The 14,811-nt window shown below is 53.5% G+C and overlaps 1 protein-coding gene across 23 annotated transcripts in view; it reads left to right on the top strand.

Moving 5' to 3' along the window:
- Window positions 1–14,811, top strand: part of PRR5L (proline rich 5 like) — a 199,814-nt gene that overhangs the window by 144,418 nt on the left and 40,585 nt on the right. For 22 of the 23 annotated variants that reach the window (XR_016217735.1, XR_016217736.1, XM_070071463.2 and 19 more), the window contains 2 exons: window positions 4,033–4,173; window positions 8,782–8,908. Coding sequence is in view for 21 of the 23 variants with exons in the window: in XM_070071463.2 (XP_069927564.2) it covers window positions 4,033–4,173; window positions 8,782–8,908 (268 nt within the window). In the remaining 2 variants the exon portion in view is untranslated. Of the gene's footprint in view, window positions 1–4,032; window positions 4,174–8,781; window positions 8,909–9,726; window positions 10,133–14,811 lie in introns of those variants that run through there. The other variant, XM_089309599.1, reaches the window with a different exon arrangement.

Genomic DNA, 14,811 nt, shown 5'->3' with positions numbered 1-14,811 from the left:
CAGGAGCACTGCAGCCCCTGTGCCCTTCCCAGCAGCCAGCACAGGGTGCTCTCTTAGGAAGACAGAGCTGAGGTACAGAGGGGCCAGATTCAGCAAATAAAACACCGGAGTGCAGAGTAATACTGAATTTCATATAAACAATGAGTAATGCAATATTTGAGACATTTTATACCCCAAACTATTCAAATGTTGTTGGGCATCCTGTTGTTATTAATTTTTTTTAATCAGATATTGCTATTGGAGTGGGTGCTATTTGGGAAGAGAATTCCAGGGTTCAGGTGCTCAGAATGGTTGCAGAATGAGAAGTGGCTGTTGGGAGCTGTGCAGGCACAGCCCCAGGACAGTCAGAGGTGGGCAAGGAGGTGTCCCTAAAAGCTCAGAGCAGGCCTGCAGCTCTAAGGAAGGCATTCTCCTGATTGGAAAAATTGCAAGATCCAGCGACAACTGATTGTTACTGAACAACAACTGTTGTTCCTGTCACCTGCACGACTCCCAACAGCTGACTTGAATTTTGCTTTGCCACACTCCACCTGGCTGCCTTCTCTCTTTCCATATCAACCCTTGAGGACACCTTGTGCTAACCTTGTTTTATTCAGTTCAGCATAGGTGCAATGGATGAAGGTTGTGCGTAGGGAATGTTAAGAGGAGGTGGGGAGACCATGGCAAACAGGCATCCAAAATGACAGGTGCCATTTTTTTGCTCTCAGCTGAGCCAGGTCCATGTATTCAGGCTTTATGGGATTGAATGCTGTTAGCTTTTCTCTTTCTTTGTTTAACTAGAGAAACTGGGGGTCCTTTGGCTAACAGGGGTGTGAATGTTTTAACTTTCTGGAAGAGACTGTTTGCAAGGCTTGGTGTTGTATTTTTTTTTCCTCCAGGCTAAAACAAGAACAGAAAAGCCAATTCTAGGGCAATATGAATTCCTTCTCTGATTCACTGTGGGCTGAGGCGATGGCAGGCCTGGTGACAAGTCAGTGCCCTGGCAAATGGCCCTGATGGCCCTGTAAGAAAGCAATGATTAGCTTGTATATATGGCAGGTTGGTCTTCACTAGGTATCCATTTGCTGCCACAAATATATTTTTCTGCTGGCTTCAGAGGCCAGATTGTGAATGGGAAAGAGGCCAGTGTGCCTTTGGGGACAGGGAGAGGGTCTCGGGATGACACCAGAGGCTGCAGGGGGTTAATGACATGAATATGGGAGCCAGTTCTAGCATAAATGGTGGTGCGTTGTTGCTGTTCTGGGCCTGGGTCAGCTTCAAACAGAGGAGGCTCTGGGTACGGACTCAATATTCCCCTCTGGTCATTTGTAAGTCCAGGCCTCTCTCCTGAGTGTGCAGTGTTTTACCTTGAGCTTATGTAGTATTTAACCTTAAGCTTAGAAGCCCCAAAGGCAAATTGTTCATCTCCACCAGATAAATACTGTAACTACTCATGCCTGGCCCAAATGTCTGCAGGTATCTCATATGAAGAGGGGATAGCAACAGAATCTTCCTGGCAGTTGGCTTTGTAATGGATGACTCTTGAGTGTCCCCCATATCCCTGGCATTGGTCCACAAAGGTGTTGGGGTAGCCCCATTGAAGTTGTCTAAGAGGGCCTATGGCCCACATTTTCTTACTCAGCTTCCTTAAGAAGTCGTCCCCGAGTTAGTCTGAGACAATAGAATGGGAGTGGGAGTGTCAATTGGTGTGGTCTTTTTGAAGGGCAACATGGCAGTGACGTTTGTTGTTGTTGTTGCCAGGCAGAGTTAGACAGTGAGAGAGAGAGAGCGAGAGAGAAAGGTCTTCCTTCCATTGGTTCACTCCCCTAATGGCTGCCACAGCCGGCGCTGCGCCAGTCCGAAGCCAGGAGCCAGGTACTTCCTCCTGGTCTCCCATGCGGGTGGCAGGGACTTAAGCACTTGGGCCATCCTCCACTGCCCTCCCAGGCCACAGCAGAGAGCTGGACTGGAAGAGGAGCAACCAGGACTAGTGCCTGGCTCCCCAGCCGGGACTAGAACCCGGGGTGCTGGTGCCGCAGGTGGAGGATTAGCCTAGTGAGCCGCGGTGCTGGCCCAGTAGTGACTTTTTAAAGATGTATTTTGGTTGAGCAATTTTGCTTTGAAAGAGTGGTAATCTGGATATGCTGGTGACGGTGAATGTGTGTATTATAGCATGGTATGTAGACCAAAAAAAAAAAAAAGCATCATAGTTGGTGAGATGGCTAATTAAATAGAGTATGCTCCCACTGGGAATATTATACATTTGTACAGAAGAGTGAGGTGGATCAATATGTGTGGCATGAAAAGATGTCCACAGTGTACTAAAAACCAGGAAGCAAGCTGCCAAACAGCAGGAAGGGTATAATTTCTGGGTATTCTTAAAGGTTATATGTGTGATTTCATGGATGCAGAAACTTTCTGGAAAAATCTAGAACATGAATAAAAACCTGTTAAAAATGAGTCCCCAAATGGATTCTAATAAAATGTTAGAAGACTGTTTTGTTTCCCTAAAGCCCTTTGTAATGCTTTTAATCTTTGCCTATAAATATCTATTACCTTATGATTTAAACAAACAAACAAACAAAAAAAAACCAAACCAACAAAACTGTGTCTGTTTGGAGTGCAGTTGCTGGAGGATGGGAAGTCCCTCTGGATGCCCTGAGAGCCGGGTAGGCAATTCCTGCAAAATGAGTGCAGTGAAGTGATTTGACAGTTGTTGGAGTAGGAAGCCCCTCTTCCCACCAGAATTGCTCTGCAGGAGTAATTTTAGAAGTTCCTTCTTCTCCTTGCCCACCTTGTGAAATTTGAATCAAACAGTGCTATCTCTTCCTTCATTGGAGAGTTGTGAACAGAAGTTGGCCAGGTCCTGTCAGCTTCCAGCATCACCCAGTACCAAAGGGCCTTGGGCCTGCATAGAATAACAGGCCAGTGTCGGTTTCTCCGCATCCCTATCCATCAATCTATCAGACAGAGATAATACCAGCTGCTTGACTTTTTGGAGGTGTAAGCATGAAGCCAAGTAAAAGTGCCTTGTAGTGAAGACAAGTTATTTACAGCGCCCACTGTGATGTTAGCTCCCTTGGTAACTTTTTTAGTGTTTACACAGAGTACTTGCTGGAGAAATGCATGTGGTACCTCAAAGCGTGGGTGTGGTTATCTCGTGAAATCAGATTACAGGGCCTGCATTGTGTATGGCTTTTTTTTTTTTTGAAGATTTATTTTATTTATTTGAAAGGCAGAATTGTAAAGAGGGAGAGATAGAGTGTGAGGGAGACACACACACACACAGAGAGAAGGAGAGAGAGAGAGAGATCAATCTTCCATCCACTGGTTCACTCTCCATTGGTTTCCTGATGTACGATAGGGCCGAAATATTTAGCAGATGAATGTGGGGAGCTGGGATGGATCTTTCCTTTTGTTTCTCCCCATATTCGTCTGTGACAGCACAGCCCCATCATATATATGTTGTATCATCTTTGGGTCATTTAGACAGGTTGAGTCATGTCTTTTTTAATTTGAAAGGCAGAGAGAGAGGGAAAGACAGACACACACACACATACACACACACAGAAAGAGAGAGAGAGTGATTGATTCGATATGCTGGCCTGCTCTCCAAGTAGATGCAAGAACCGGTCTGGGCCTGGCTGAAGCTAGTCTCAGGAACTTCATTCTGGTATCCCACATGGGCAGCAAGGGTCCAAGCACTCAAGCCATCTTCCACTGCCCTCCCAGGTGCATCAGCAGGAAGCTGGGAATGAAAGCTGGGTAGCCAGGACTAGAACTGGCTTTCCAACATGGGATGCTAACACTGCAAACAGTTAACTCACTGTGCCACAGCTTGGGTCCCACATCTTATCTTGAGCACTGCTTTAGTTCTAGAGGACAGAGGCTGGGTCTTCAACTTTGACAACCCCCACTGGGCCTTGTGATGGAGACACTTCATTGTGACCCATCCTGGGTGCTCCGTGTTGCCCTGAACCCAATGTGATTGGGCCAGTGAGCTCTCACTTAACAGCCTTCCTTCCCTCCCCTCCCTTCTCCTCTGCTCTCCAGGGTCAGGAGCTGACCATCCGCCAGATCTCCCTACTGGGCTTCCGAGACCTGGTTCTGTTGAAGGTGAAGCTGGGTGACCTGCTGCTACTGGCCCAGTCCAAGCTGCCCTCGTCCATTGTCCAGATGTTGCTCGTCCTGCAGGTGAGACCGTGGTGGAGACGTGTTCCCAAGGTCAAGGGAGGAAAGCAAAGGAGGAGGAGATTGCCATTGAAAGATGAGGGGGAGAACATCGAATGACCAGAGTGCCTTAGCTTGAAAATGTAGTGTTCCTTAGTTGATTTGTCCGCATTCCTTGATTTATTTGATGTGCATTTACTGAGCACCTGTTAGGTCCCTGGTGCTGAGCTTGGTGCTGGGATTACAGTGGAGCATGAGAGGAACTAGGGCCTTCTTTCAGGCAATGGACACCCATCTCCGGTGATGGCAGGGAGCTACCACTTGCAAGTCACAACCAGGACTTGCAAGACACAACTTTGGCCTTGCATGAGCCAGATGAACTTCTTGAGGCATCACAAGCAGGGACGAAACCACATCAGGCTGCCAAGCCACCACTTTCCTTTGCTTCCTCTTTTCTGCACCTGGTCTACCTTGTTTCCCTCTGATGTGTCCTTTCCCAGCCTTGTCCTCTCTCTCCTGGACTTGGTCTTGCTCTCTCTGCAGAATTGTCCTCAGCACTTTGGCTTGCACATCTGCTTTGGATCAGCATGGTCTCCTGCAGCTCAAGTGCTTCCAGTAACGGATGGCCCAGATGGCTGTCCGTTGTCTCCTGGTTTTAAGACAACAGTAGGGCAATGAGCTAACACAAGGCAGTCTCCGTCTGTGTGCCAGGTAGGAACCCAGGACTTCAAGTGTGTTGTTTTCTTACACAGATAATCCAAGCAGGCACCTTAGGGTGGGCAGTGTTGTTTCTCCCGTGTTGCAGATGTGGAAACTGAAACTGAGGAGCTTCTGTGCTTGCCTGCCATGCCTCGGCTGGTCAGGGGTAGTGAGATTAGAACTCAGCATCGGCTTCTTCCTCCCCAGGGGAAATACTATGATTGGTCCAGCTTGGGCTGCATGGTTCCCCTTGGCTCCATCAGCCTTGACCTTGAACTAGATCAAATAGTACAAGCAAAGCCTTAGTAAGCCCTTCCGATGGGTAGGGCACACAGTGCTCCAAGTACAGGGCCACTTTCCCAGGCCTGGCCATTGGTCAGGCTACTGGTGACTCCATGCTACTCTCAGAGCAGGGATGAAATGTCAGGCACTGGGGCCCCCAAGCACCCTCCCTGCCCCAGCACTGTCCCTCCTGGATGGATTCCCCCTTACCTGGCGTCAGAGACCAGGAAGTCTTGCCTAATGGATAAGGATGGGTATGATTGACCAGAATGCCAGGTCAAGTATTATTTCTTATGAGAGGGAAGGCAAGGAGGCAGTTAGAAAAGTCCATGGCAGCTTATGTCTAGGACACCCAAGTAAGAGCTTGGATCCTAAGGGAGGCACCTAGGACATGAGCCCTTTGGGATTGTGCTAGAAGATTGGGAGAGCTGGCCTTTCATGCCCCCGGTTCTGTTTGTAACATTTCAGGGATGGGAAGGTGGTCCTTTGTATTTTCTGCTTGTTCTTTTGCTGGAGGAGACTTGATGGCTTCCTGCAGGTGAGAGCTCACCTGTTGACACAGGAACAGGGGCTGTCTCTGCCAGGTACAACCTGTATCATAGTCTGGTGTCTGGGCCCTGAACCAGACACCCTGACAACCACGAGAAAGCTGTCATCACCCGCCTGGAGCTCCGAACGACAGGGCAGCCCGCTGTCCAGGAGAGTCTTCCTTCACCGGCGCTGGTCCCCTGCTCTCAAGGGCACCTGCAGACTCCTTGGCGATTCCCCACCGAGCTTGGGAAAACTGCTCAAGTTGACAGCCTGGCCTCTTGCCTTCCCAACTTGCCATCCTCACCTGGAGGCCGGCTGCCCTTTCCATGGCTTTCTTGGCCCCTGCCCCAGCAGGACCTCTGGGCTCGCCATTCCCTCTGCTTGGAGCACTGTCTTCCAGGGCCCCTAAGCCTCCTTCCAGTCAAGGCAGATCCTAACATTTTCTCTGCACTTGTGTGCCCTCGACACACACCACAATCTTTGGCAACAAGTCAAGTGTTAGTGAAACCTTGTCCAGCAGTAGCCTAAGTAGGACTGGCCCCAGGGCCCTGGCCTCCAGTGCCATGTTGGGGACCATCATGCAGGGAAGTCCCTGGTTGTGGCCAGCTTCTGGGGAGTCGGGCCAGGAAACACTCCCTCCTGTGTTTGGTCACTGCTTTTCCCGGTCCACAGCTGAGCGGGAGATTCAGAGGAGCTGGCCGCCCAGCGCCTGTGCTGGTTTGTGAGGGAGCTGGGCTTATGACCCCTTCTTCAGCCCTCATTCTTTCCTACTTGCATGATGATGACTGCCTTCCCCGCTCCAGCCTCCCAGGTACTGTGCAATGCCCTCCTCACCTCTGGGAGGGTCCCACTTGAGTGGGAGCACTTGGCACCCTGGGAATAACTTTGCTGGCCCCTGTTCTCACTCAGGTGCTGTGATGCCCAAAGCTGGGAGTGTGGCAGTCACAAAGGCATCTTTCCCCACTCACAGCCATAGCCTTTGGCTATGCATAGAGCTTTCAGGTAGCACTGCTGGGGGCCATTCCCACTGCAGGAAGTTAGGCCTTTGGACCTGAATTACTCTCCCACAGTGACCTGGGACTGGCTGATGCAAGTACTGAGAAAATACTCCTTTCTCGGGCTTCTTCTTCCCCTTTTCCTTTGTTCTTTGCAGACACCCCTGAACCAACCCTTCCCTTTCCCAGATGCACCAGGGGCTCAAATGCTCCTACCACAGGCTGCATCCTCCTGCCCCCAAGCTGTCACATCCAGAGGCTGGCCAAGAGATTCCAACCAAAGTGAAGATCTGCCTGCTCCCAGCCTGAGCACACAGGTCCTGAGCCATCCGAAGGACGGAGCATTAGAGGGATCTTGGCCAGCCTGGCCGGGTGGGCATTCCGTGCCGAGAGAGCACTCTACTCTTGGCTGAATTCTCTCCCACCGCCGTCTTGATGTACTAAATAATTCCTGGACAAGGGCCCCCATGGTTTTCATTTTGCAGTGGGCTGTACAGATTCCACAGCCAGTGGAGGCTGAGGGCAGCCATGTTCTAGGGGACTCCATGCAGGCTGAGCGTGCAGTGGCCCTTGCTGGGAGACCATCAAGCTCCAACTCATGTGCTCCTTACCCGTTTTCTTCCCACCTGTCACCAAGTCTCTGCCTCTTGTCACGTCTGCTGCTCAGTGCTCGGGAACTACGGGGTACAGAGGTTTGGGGAGAAGCCAGGTGAGAACTGTCAAAGACAGAAATGAGAAGCCAAGTTTCCTGGACTTTGAAGCCAAGTGAAGGTGGTTTTGTGGCTGAAACTGCTCTGCTTCTGAGGCCTGGTGTGGTTCCTGGGGAGCATGAATCAGGCTCCCCCTTTCTCCTGCTGCTGCCGTGGGGATCCCTTCTGTTTGCACTGATGGGAGCGGACCTTCCGGAGCCAGCGGCTTGCTGACTGTTATCCCCAGTGTTCACTTCTCTGAGGTTTCCTCTCAGCCCAAGCAGAATTGGAGGGAGGCCGTGGAGACCTATGTCATGCCTCTGTGCCATGCAGGGGCTATTAGACCCACTCGCTTTCTCTGCATCTTTTCTCTTCTAACCCCTCTCCTGCCTCCTTTATTCCTGTCTCTCTCCTACCATCCCCAACCACCCCCTTCTCTGCAGGGTTCAGTGGACAGGGGGCCACCAAAGAGCCTGTGTCCTGGGGAGGGTATGCGTGATCCAGGGTTCCCCAACCTGCACAACTCAGCCTTATCCACTTCTTCATCCCACCATCTCCCCAGCAACTCCCCCCAACACCACAATGCAATGGAGATGTTTCACTGCTTTGGTGGAAACCCATAGATACAAACCCAAAGATACACTCCGATCTGAGAATGTGATGTGACACAGAGCCCAGTGTTGTCCCTGCTGGTGCCCCTCTCCTTGGCCAGGTGGCCTCTGCTGCCTGGTGGCCCTCGACATGACAGCAGGCCTTCAGGGCCTTTCCCCAGAGCAGCTGAGTTCCCCAGGAGTCTTCTGGTTCCTCTTTGGTTTTGACTGCTGTCATGGGAATGAATGGCTCTCCCTTTGTCCTGCTATTCTGGACCTTTCTGTATTCTTCCCTCCCTCCCCCACCCCTGGCCTGTTAGCAAGTAGAAGGAAGGTGGGCTCAGAGCCAGCTAGGCTGGGCTGCAGTCCAGGGCTATTGCCATTCGCTGGCTGTGTTGTCCCAGGTTGGTTACTTAAGCTATGTGGGTCTTTGTATCCTCATCCGCAGAAGGGTTAGGAGAACAGCCCCTGCTTGGCGGCTAGGAGGCCTCTGTGCATGAATTCTTGCCAAGTGCCTGTCACTATGAGTGTGGGGTGGGATCTTAGCAGTGAGACCAATCAGAGCTCAAGCTTGGAGCTGGAGCTGGGGCAACCCCAGTCACAGCGCCGTGGCAGGGCCCTGCGGGGGCGGCTGCCGGCACGTTTCCCAGGCACAGTTCCAGTCCCCATGGCCATGATGGCGACCAGGGCTCCAGGCCTCAGCTGCTTGTTCTGACCACGAGGCCGCTGCCTGCTGGCATCGCTGCCTTATACCTCGTAGGAGGGGAATCGGGCTTGGTGGCTGGAGAGCGTGCTGGCTGTGGCGACTTTGGCTGACTTTTGCCTATCACTGATGTTTCTTTCCAGAGCGTTCACGAGCCCACAGGCCCCAGCGAGGGTTACTTGCAGCTGGAGGAGCTGGTGAAGCAGGTGGTTTCTCCCTTTCTCGGCATCAGCGGGGACCGGGGCTTCTCAGGCCCCGCACACACGCTGGGTAAGGAAGGGGCGTGGCCCTCAAGTTGTGATGAGGACCAGGACCCCAGCTATGTTTTGCTGAGCACGGGTTACGTGCTGAGCCCTTTGCTTCTGACATGGGTCAGTGCAAACCTGTGCCTGTTAATCACCACATTCCTGGCCTGTGTCACCGTAACCACCCCCACCCCCACCCCCATGCCACTTGGCGATTCCTCCCCCAGGAACCATGCAGAGCCTCTGGGCAGGTGCTTGTCTGAGCCACATCTTTAATCAGTGGCTTTGATCTTTCTCATGTGCCTGGGACATTAATTTTTCTGTACCTGATGCCAGAGACTGTTTTATTACACCCCCACCCCAGGCCCCGGCTTGAGTGGAAATGCCCTGCCCCCACCCCATGTTGGCTTTCCCTTTGAAAGCAGGCCTGAAGTGGGAAGGCAGCTGTTTGTTGCTGTATGGGAAGGGGAGCCGCTGGCCCGTGGGCCCTATGAGGCCCACAGAATCACATGGTCTGGCCCTGCCAAGGCAACCACAGGCTGGACTTGAAATTCAATACGTCTGTAGCAGGCTCATTTTTAAAGGGATCCCTTTGGATGGCCCGCGAATGATGTTATAAATATCCAAATGGCCCTTGGCAGAAACAAGGTGCCCCACCCCTGCGAGGATGGAGGTGCCGTCAAGGCTTCTGAATTTGGGTCACATCCTGGTGGGGCCTTTTTCGGTGGCTGAGATGTGGGTGTCAGGCTCTGTATTAAGCACTTGGTGAATCTAGAAATAATTCTGTTCCTTCTCTCAGTGGGACTAAGGTCTAGATGTTCTAGAATTGGCTGCATACTCTAGTTCACAGGTCATAAAAAAAAGCCTCCGTTAGAGCGCAGTCATGGTAAAAACAGCTTTATGATGCGGCGTGGAATCTAAGCTGCTTCCGGCTCCCATCTGAAACGTGAAGCCTCAGTGTGCGAGAAGTCCGTCTGCTCCATCCCCAGCAGCTGGAAGGGTGCCTGGCAGATGTCTGTTATATAGATGGCAGGCAGCTGGACCCGCAAGGCCCGGCGACGCACACAGCCAAGAGCCAGTGACCTGGGTTTGGAACCCACAGCCGCCCTTCTTGGTGGAATGCAGTTGTAGCTGAGCTTCAAAGAGAGAGGGGGGAGGGGCAGCCTCCAGTGGGGTTCCTGCCCTTCCCTGGGCCTCTGTACCGTACCACAGAAATAAAGGCAGGGCCATTGTCCTGGCAGTTTTCACAGCACTGGTCATGTTTCTTTGGAGACACCAGTTTAACCACAGCCACCACAGATCCGAGGGTACTGCCCCCAGCCTGCTGCCGCCTGCCAGTTTCTGGCCTCTTCCCTGCCTTTCTCACTCAATCATCCCCTCCCCCAGCCCCCAAAGGAACTGGAAGGAGCCAGGGTTGAATTGACACTGCATGGGCATGGCCGAGGGAGGAGGGGAAGCAGTCCCCTGTCCTCCCCAGCCCTGAGCTGGGTGCTATATTCTGCCGTCTCCATGGAGCCCACCTTCCTGCTTCCAGCCCGGCCCACAGAGCACTTTAGGGGGTGGGAGTTGGGGGGACATCAGGATGCCAGCAGGCTAGCTGGGCCGAACAGGGGCTTCACCACTGTCCGGGCCTCACACCAGTGCAGAAGGAAGGTAATCCATCTTCCACCTTCATAAGCTTCTGCTTGGCCGAGACCCCGGTCATGGATTAATAAGGGGAAACAAGCAAAAGGTCATCATTGTGGATATTTCAGACACACAGCCAGGAAATGCGCAGTTCCACTTCTAGCATCTTCAACAAAGAACAGGATGTTAGTGGGTTTTTTTTTTAATATTTATTTTTTATTTGATAGAGTTACAGAGAGAGAGAGAAGGAAGAGGCAGAGAGAGAGAGAGGTCTTCCATCTGCTGGTTCACTCCCCAGATGGCAACCACAGCTGGAGGTGCACCAATCCAAAACCAGGAGCCAGGAGCCTCTTCCGAGTCTCCCATGTGGGTGCAGGGGCCCAAGCACTTGGGCCATCCTCCACTGCTTTCCCAGGCCATAGCAGAGAGCTGGATGGGAAGTGGAGCAGCCGGGACTCAAACCAGTGCCCATATGGGATGTGGGCACTGTAGGCAGCAGTGCTATGCCACAGCACCAGCCCCATGTTGTTTGTGTTTTATTTAAAGATTTATTTGAAAGGCAGAACCAGAGAGAACGAGAGAGAGAGAGAGAGAGAGAGAGAAAGAGAGATCGAGATCAAGATCATCCATCTGCTGATTTATTCCCCAGATGGCCACAACAGCCAGAACTGAACCAGGCCAAAACCGGGAGCCAGGAGCATCATCCAGGTCTCCACGTGGGAGGGTGGCAGGAACTCTGCTCCATCCTCTGCTGCGTTCCTAGGTGCATTAGCCAGGAGCTGGATCCTAAGTGGGACAGCTGGCACTTGCACCATTGCTCCTGTGGGATGCTGGTGGCCTAGTACATGGCAGCTTAGCCTGTTGTGCCACAATGCTGACCCCAGAAGACATTTTTAGAGGAGTGACAGGACAAACGAAGAAGACTGGGCTCGAGGGGAGGCAACTTGGGGTGCGGCAGCTGACAGGGAAAGCTGCTCTGTTAACGCAGTGTGCTCTGGTGCCGCCACCGTTGCTCAGGCCCCCAAGCTGTCAGCGTTCTCCTTGGCGGAGGGCACAGGATGGATTCTTCTCTCTTTGGCAGTCTGTCCTGCTTTAAGGTCAATAGAGGGAGAGCAGAGAGCTTTCCCACACCTGCTGCTTAATTAGCCTCCAGCACAGCAATCCTGCGGGGTGGGGGGAGCTTCTGCCGTCTCCCACACTCCCCTGAGAGGGTCTGGAAGTTTGTTCACGCTAAGCAGAGATCCCTTTTGGCTCCCAGCCAAAAGAGGGCTAACCTGCATTTTTCTCAAATGCTAAAGCTGAGGCCTGAGCTTTTGTTCTTGCATGGAGGGGAGGGAGAAGGGCATTGCCCTGTTTGCACTAATTTTTAAAATTATGATTATTCCAGCCAACGTGTCCTGAGAGCCTGACCCAGCACTGCAGATGTGTCTGTGAACAAAACCAGAGCTCCCCCTGCCCCCTGGCACACACGCTCCAGTGAGGAAGTCACAAACACAGCAGTGACTCATTTCTGTACAGATGCCCTGAGAGGGGGAATACAGGGACCATGGAGCCCGTGGAGGGAGATGCTATTTAGACCAGGAAATCAGGGAGGGCTCCCTGGAGGAGGTGATGTTTGTGCTGGCAACTGCAGGATGAATACAAGTTAGCTGAGTTAACAAGGGAGAGAAGGGAAGGGAAGGACCTGTGGGAAAATTTGGAGGATGGTGAGTGAGCAAGTTCCTTTTAAGAACTGAGGGGTTGCCAAGCAGCCAACAGCAAGGGAAGCCACTGGGTGCAGACCACATCCTGCACATGCGTGGTGGGCTGATGCTGTGCCATGGAACTGGCCCTGCTGTTCCCATCGTACAGGTCACTGGGCTGCTGCAGCCAGGACTGCTGTCTTTGCTTCCCGCCCTGTTCTGTCTGCAGCCCTGCTCATGTAGGAGGTGACTTAGCTAAAGGCACACAGAGGAGGTGGGGCTGTCCCTCCCAGGGGGACCCCGGGTCGAGCAGCTCATCCCAAACCTCTGAGACTAAAAAGCCACAGTGGCCACCGTGGGTGGTGCTCTTCCTGGGGGTGAGCAGGACTCTCTGGTCTCCGGCTGCCCCTCGTGACCAGGGGTCCGACGTGCAGCCCGCCTGTTGGGGAGACACACGGCTGCTGTGAACTGCAGAGCCACCCGTCCCAGGGGCGGGGCTCAGCCTTGGCTTCCTCGGGCCGCAGCAGGGGGTGGTCAAGGGCAGCAGAGCCGTGGGCTCCAGAGCTACCTCCTTGAATGCCTGGGTGCCTTCCATCCTCGTGCAGCCCGAGGATGCTCTCTGAGGGTCCTTAAGAAATGTCCCTGGGGCTCTGAGCCAGGGACACGATGCATTGCTGGGGCTCTCTGTGCTGCCTCTGTCTGGGAGGGCTTCCTGCCACTCAGCCTGGCCCTGGATAGGGAGGCTTGCTTCAGAGACACAGGGGGATCATCTGAGGCCCAGGCTGTGTGGGGCCTCACTTTCCTTTCCATTTTGTATTTTAAAATTTATTTATTTTATTTGAAAGTCTGAGTTACACAGAGAGAAGGAGAGACAGAGAAGGAGAGAGAGAGAGAGAGAGAGAGAGAGAGAGAGAGATCGATCTTCCACGCACTGGTTCACTCCCCAAATGGCCGTAACGGCCAAGCTTCTTCAGGGTCTCCCATGTGGGTGCAGGGGCCCAAGCACGTGGCCATCTTGCTTTCCCAGGCACATTAGCAGGGAGCTGAATGGGAAGTGGAGTGGCTGGGTCTCAAACCGGTGCCCATATGGGATGCTGGTGTCACAGGTGGCAGCTTTACCCGCTGCGCCTCAGCGCCGGCCCTGGGGCCTCACTTTTCTACCAGCTTAGCAGTGTGGGGTGAGGAAGAGGACAGTGAAGTTGACAAAGGATTCAGCAAAGGCCAGCCTCAAGCCCCCAGTCTCAGCTCTGTGCTCAGCGGGCTGGCCGGCTCCCACACCCCTCCCTCTCTGCGTGGTGTTCCCCGGGGAGGCGCTGGGCATCGGGAAGCTGTGCCTGTTCTTGGGCTCTCAGGTGCTGAGCCACAAAGGGCGTGGTGTGCAGAGGTCACAATGGCTGCTTTATGGTTGAGCCCTGGGAGATCAAAGGCCTGGGAACACAGTCCCTAACAAAGGACCAGGCTTTTGCTACTTTCTGTCCAGGGGTTTGAAAGGAGCTGGCTCCTGTGCTGGCGGATGGATGCCAGGGCTCAGCAGGGTGCCTGGGGAGGGAGGAAGGAATACAGGCTCCTGCAGCCCCACCCCATGTGAAGGAGGAGGGGGAGGGAGAGGGGGAGGTGGGAAGAAGAGGTGGTCTGGAGTTGGGGCCCACTCTCAGCTAGAGCAGCAGCACAGCAAGGCAAGGCCCAGGTTTTAGGTTCCAGAATGTAGCCAAGAATCACTCACTCAGCAGGAAGATGTCTGCCCCTGGGTGCCAGGGTCCTGCCTTCCCTCTTGCAAAGAAAAAGGAGGAAGAGGAGGAGATGGAGGAAGAGGAGGCAGAGGAGGAGAGGAGGAGAGGAGCAAGAAGCTGGCGTGTGGGAGGCTGCCTGTCAGCCCCAGGCCTCGAGTTTGGTTTTGAGGCCTCCCCAGGGACCCGGCCAACCCTGGTTGGGACGCGGCTGGCACACTTGTTTGCGGGTCAGCTCTGGGCTCTGGCATGAGCTCATTGAGGAAGCAGGGTCAGGCCCCTGTTGTCTCCGCTCTGCCCACGCCCTGTCTTGGGAAACAAAACAGTCCTCCCAGAAAGCAGAAGGAAGAGCCTAGGCCCATTAGGGGACAGCAGGAGGAAGCAGCAGAGCAGGCCAGGCCGTTCCACTCCCTGCTGTTACTGGCCCATTAGAGGGCCCTCTTCTGCCCCTCTGGGATCTCCTGGGCTGGGGCTGGGGCTGTTGAGTGCTCCCTGCTCTCCCTCCCTGGGCCCCATCCTGGCTCTTATCGCCCTGAGGCACCATGGCCTGATCCAGTCTTCCCCTTAAGCTAAGAGTTCCTTGGAAGCAGGGAGCCTGTCACTCCCTGTGGGTCCCAGGACCTAGCCCAGGCCTCATCTGGGAGCCTGTGAGTGAATGAATGGGGAGTCTGGGCTCAGCCTGTAAGCCACTGCTAGGGAGCCTGGCCCATCTGAGCTGCCCCCGTCTGTGACCTCTCGTCCTCCTCTGAATTCCCAGGGCGCTCTTGCCAGCAGCTCGGCCCTGACACTGGCTGTGCTGACCTTGCCCTGCCAGTTACTGTGTGCAGTCAGCCCTGAGCTCCAGTCCTGAGTTTCATCACTAACCATAACCATAAAGTGATTTTAACATCTCA

The sequence above is a fragment of the Oryctolagus cuniculus genome, chromosome 1 (assembly GCF_051225735.1).
Source record: "Oryctolagus cuniculus isolate XC-2025 breed Fujian yellow rabbit chromosome 1, ASM5122573v1, whole genome shotgun sequence".
NCBI classification, from domain to species: Eukaryota; Metazoa; Chordata; class Mammalia; order Lagomorpha; family Leporidae; genus Oryctolagus; species Oryctolagus cuniculus.
The sequence above is the reverse complement of the archived record's forward strand: the minus strand, read 5'-3'. Positions and strand labels throughout refer to the sequence as shown.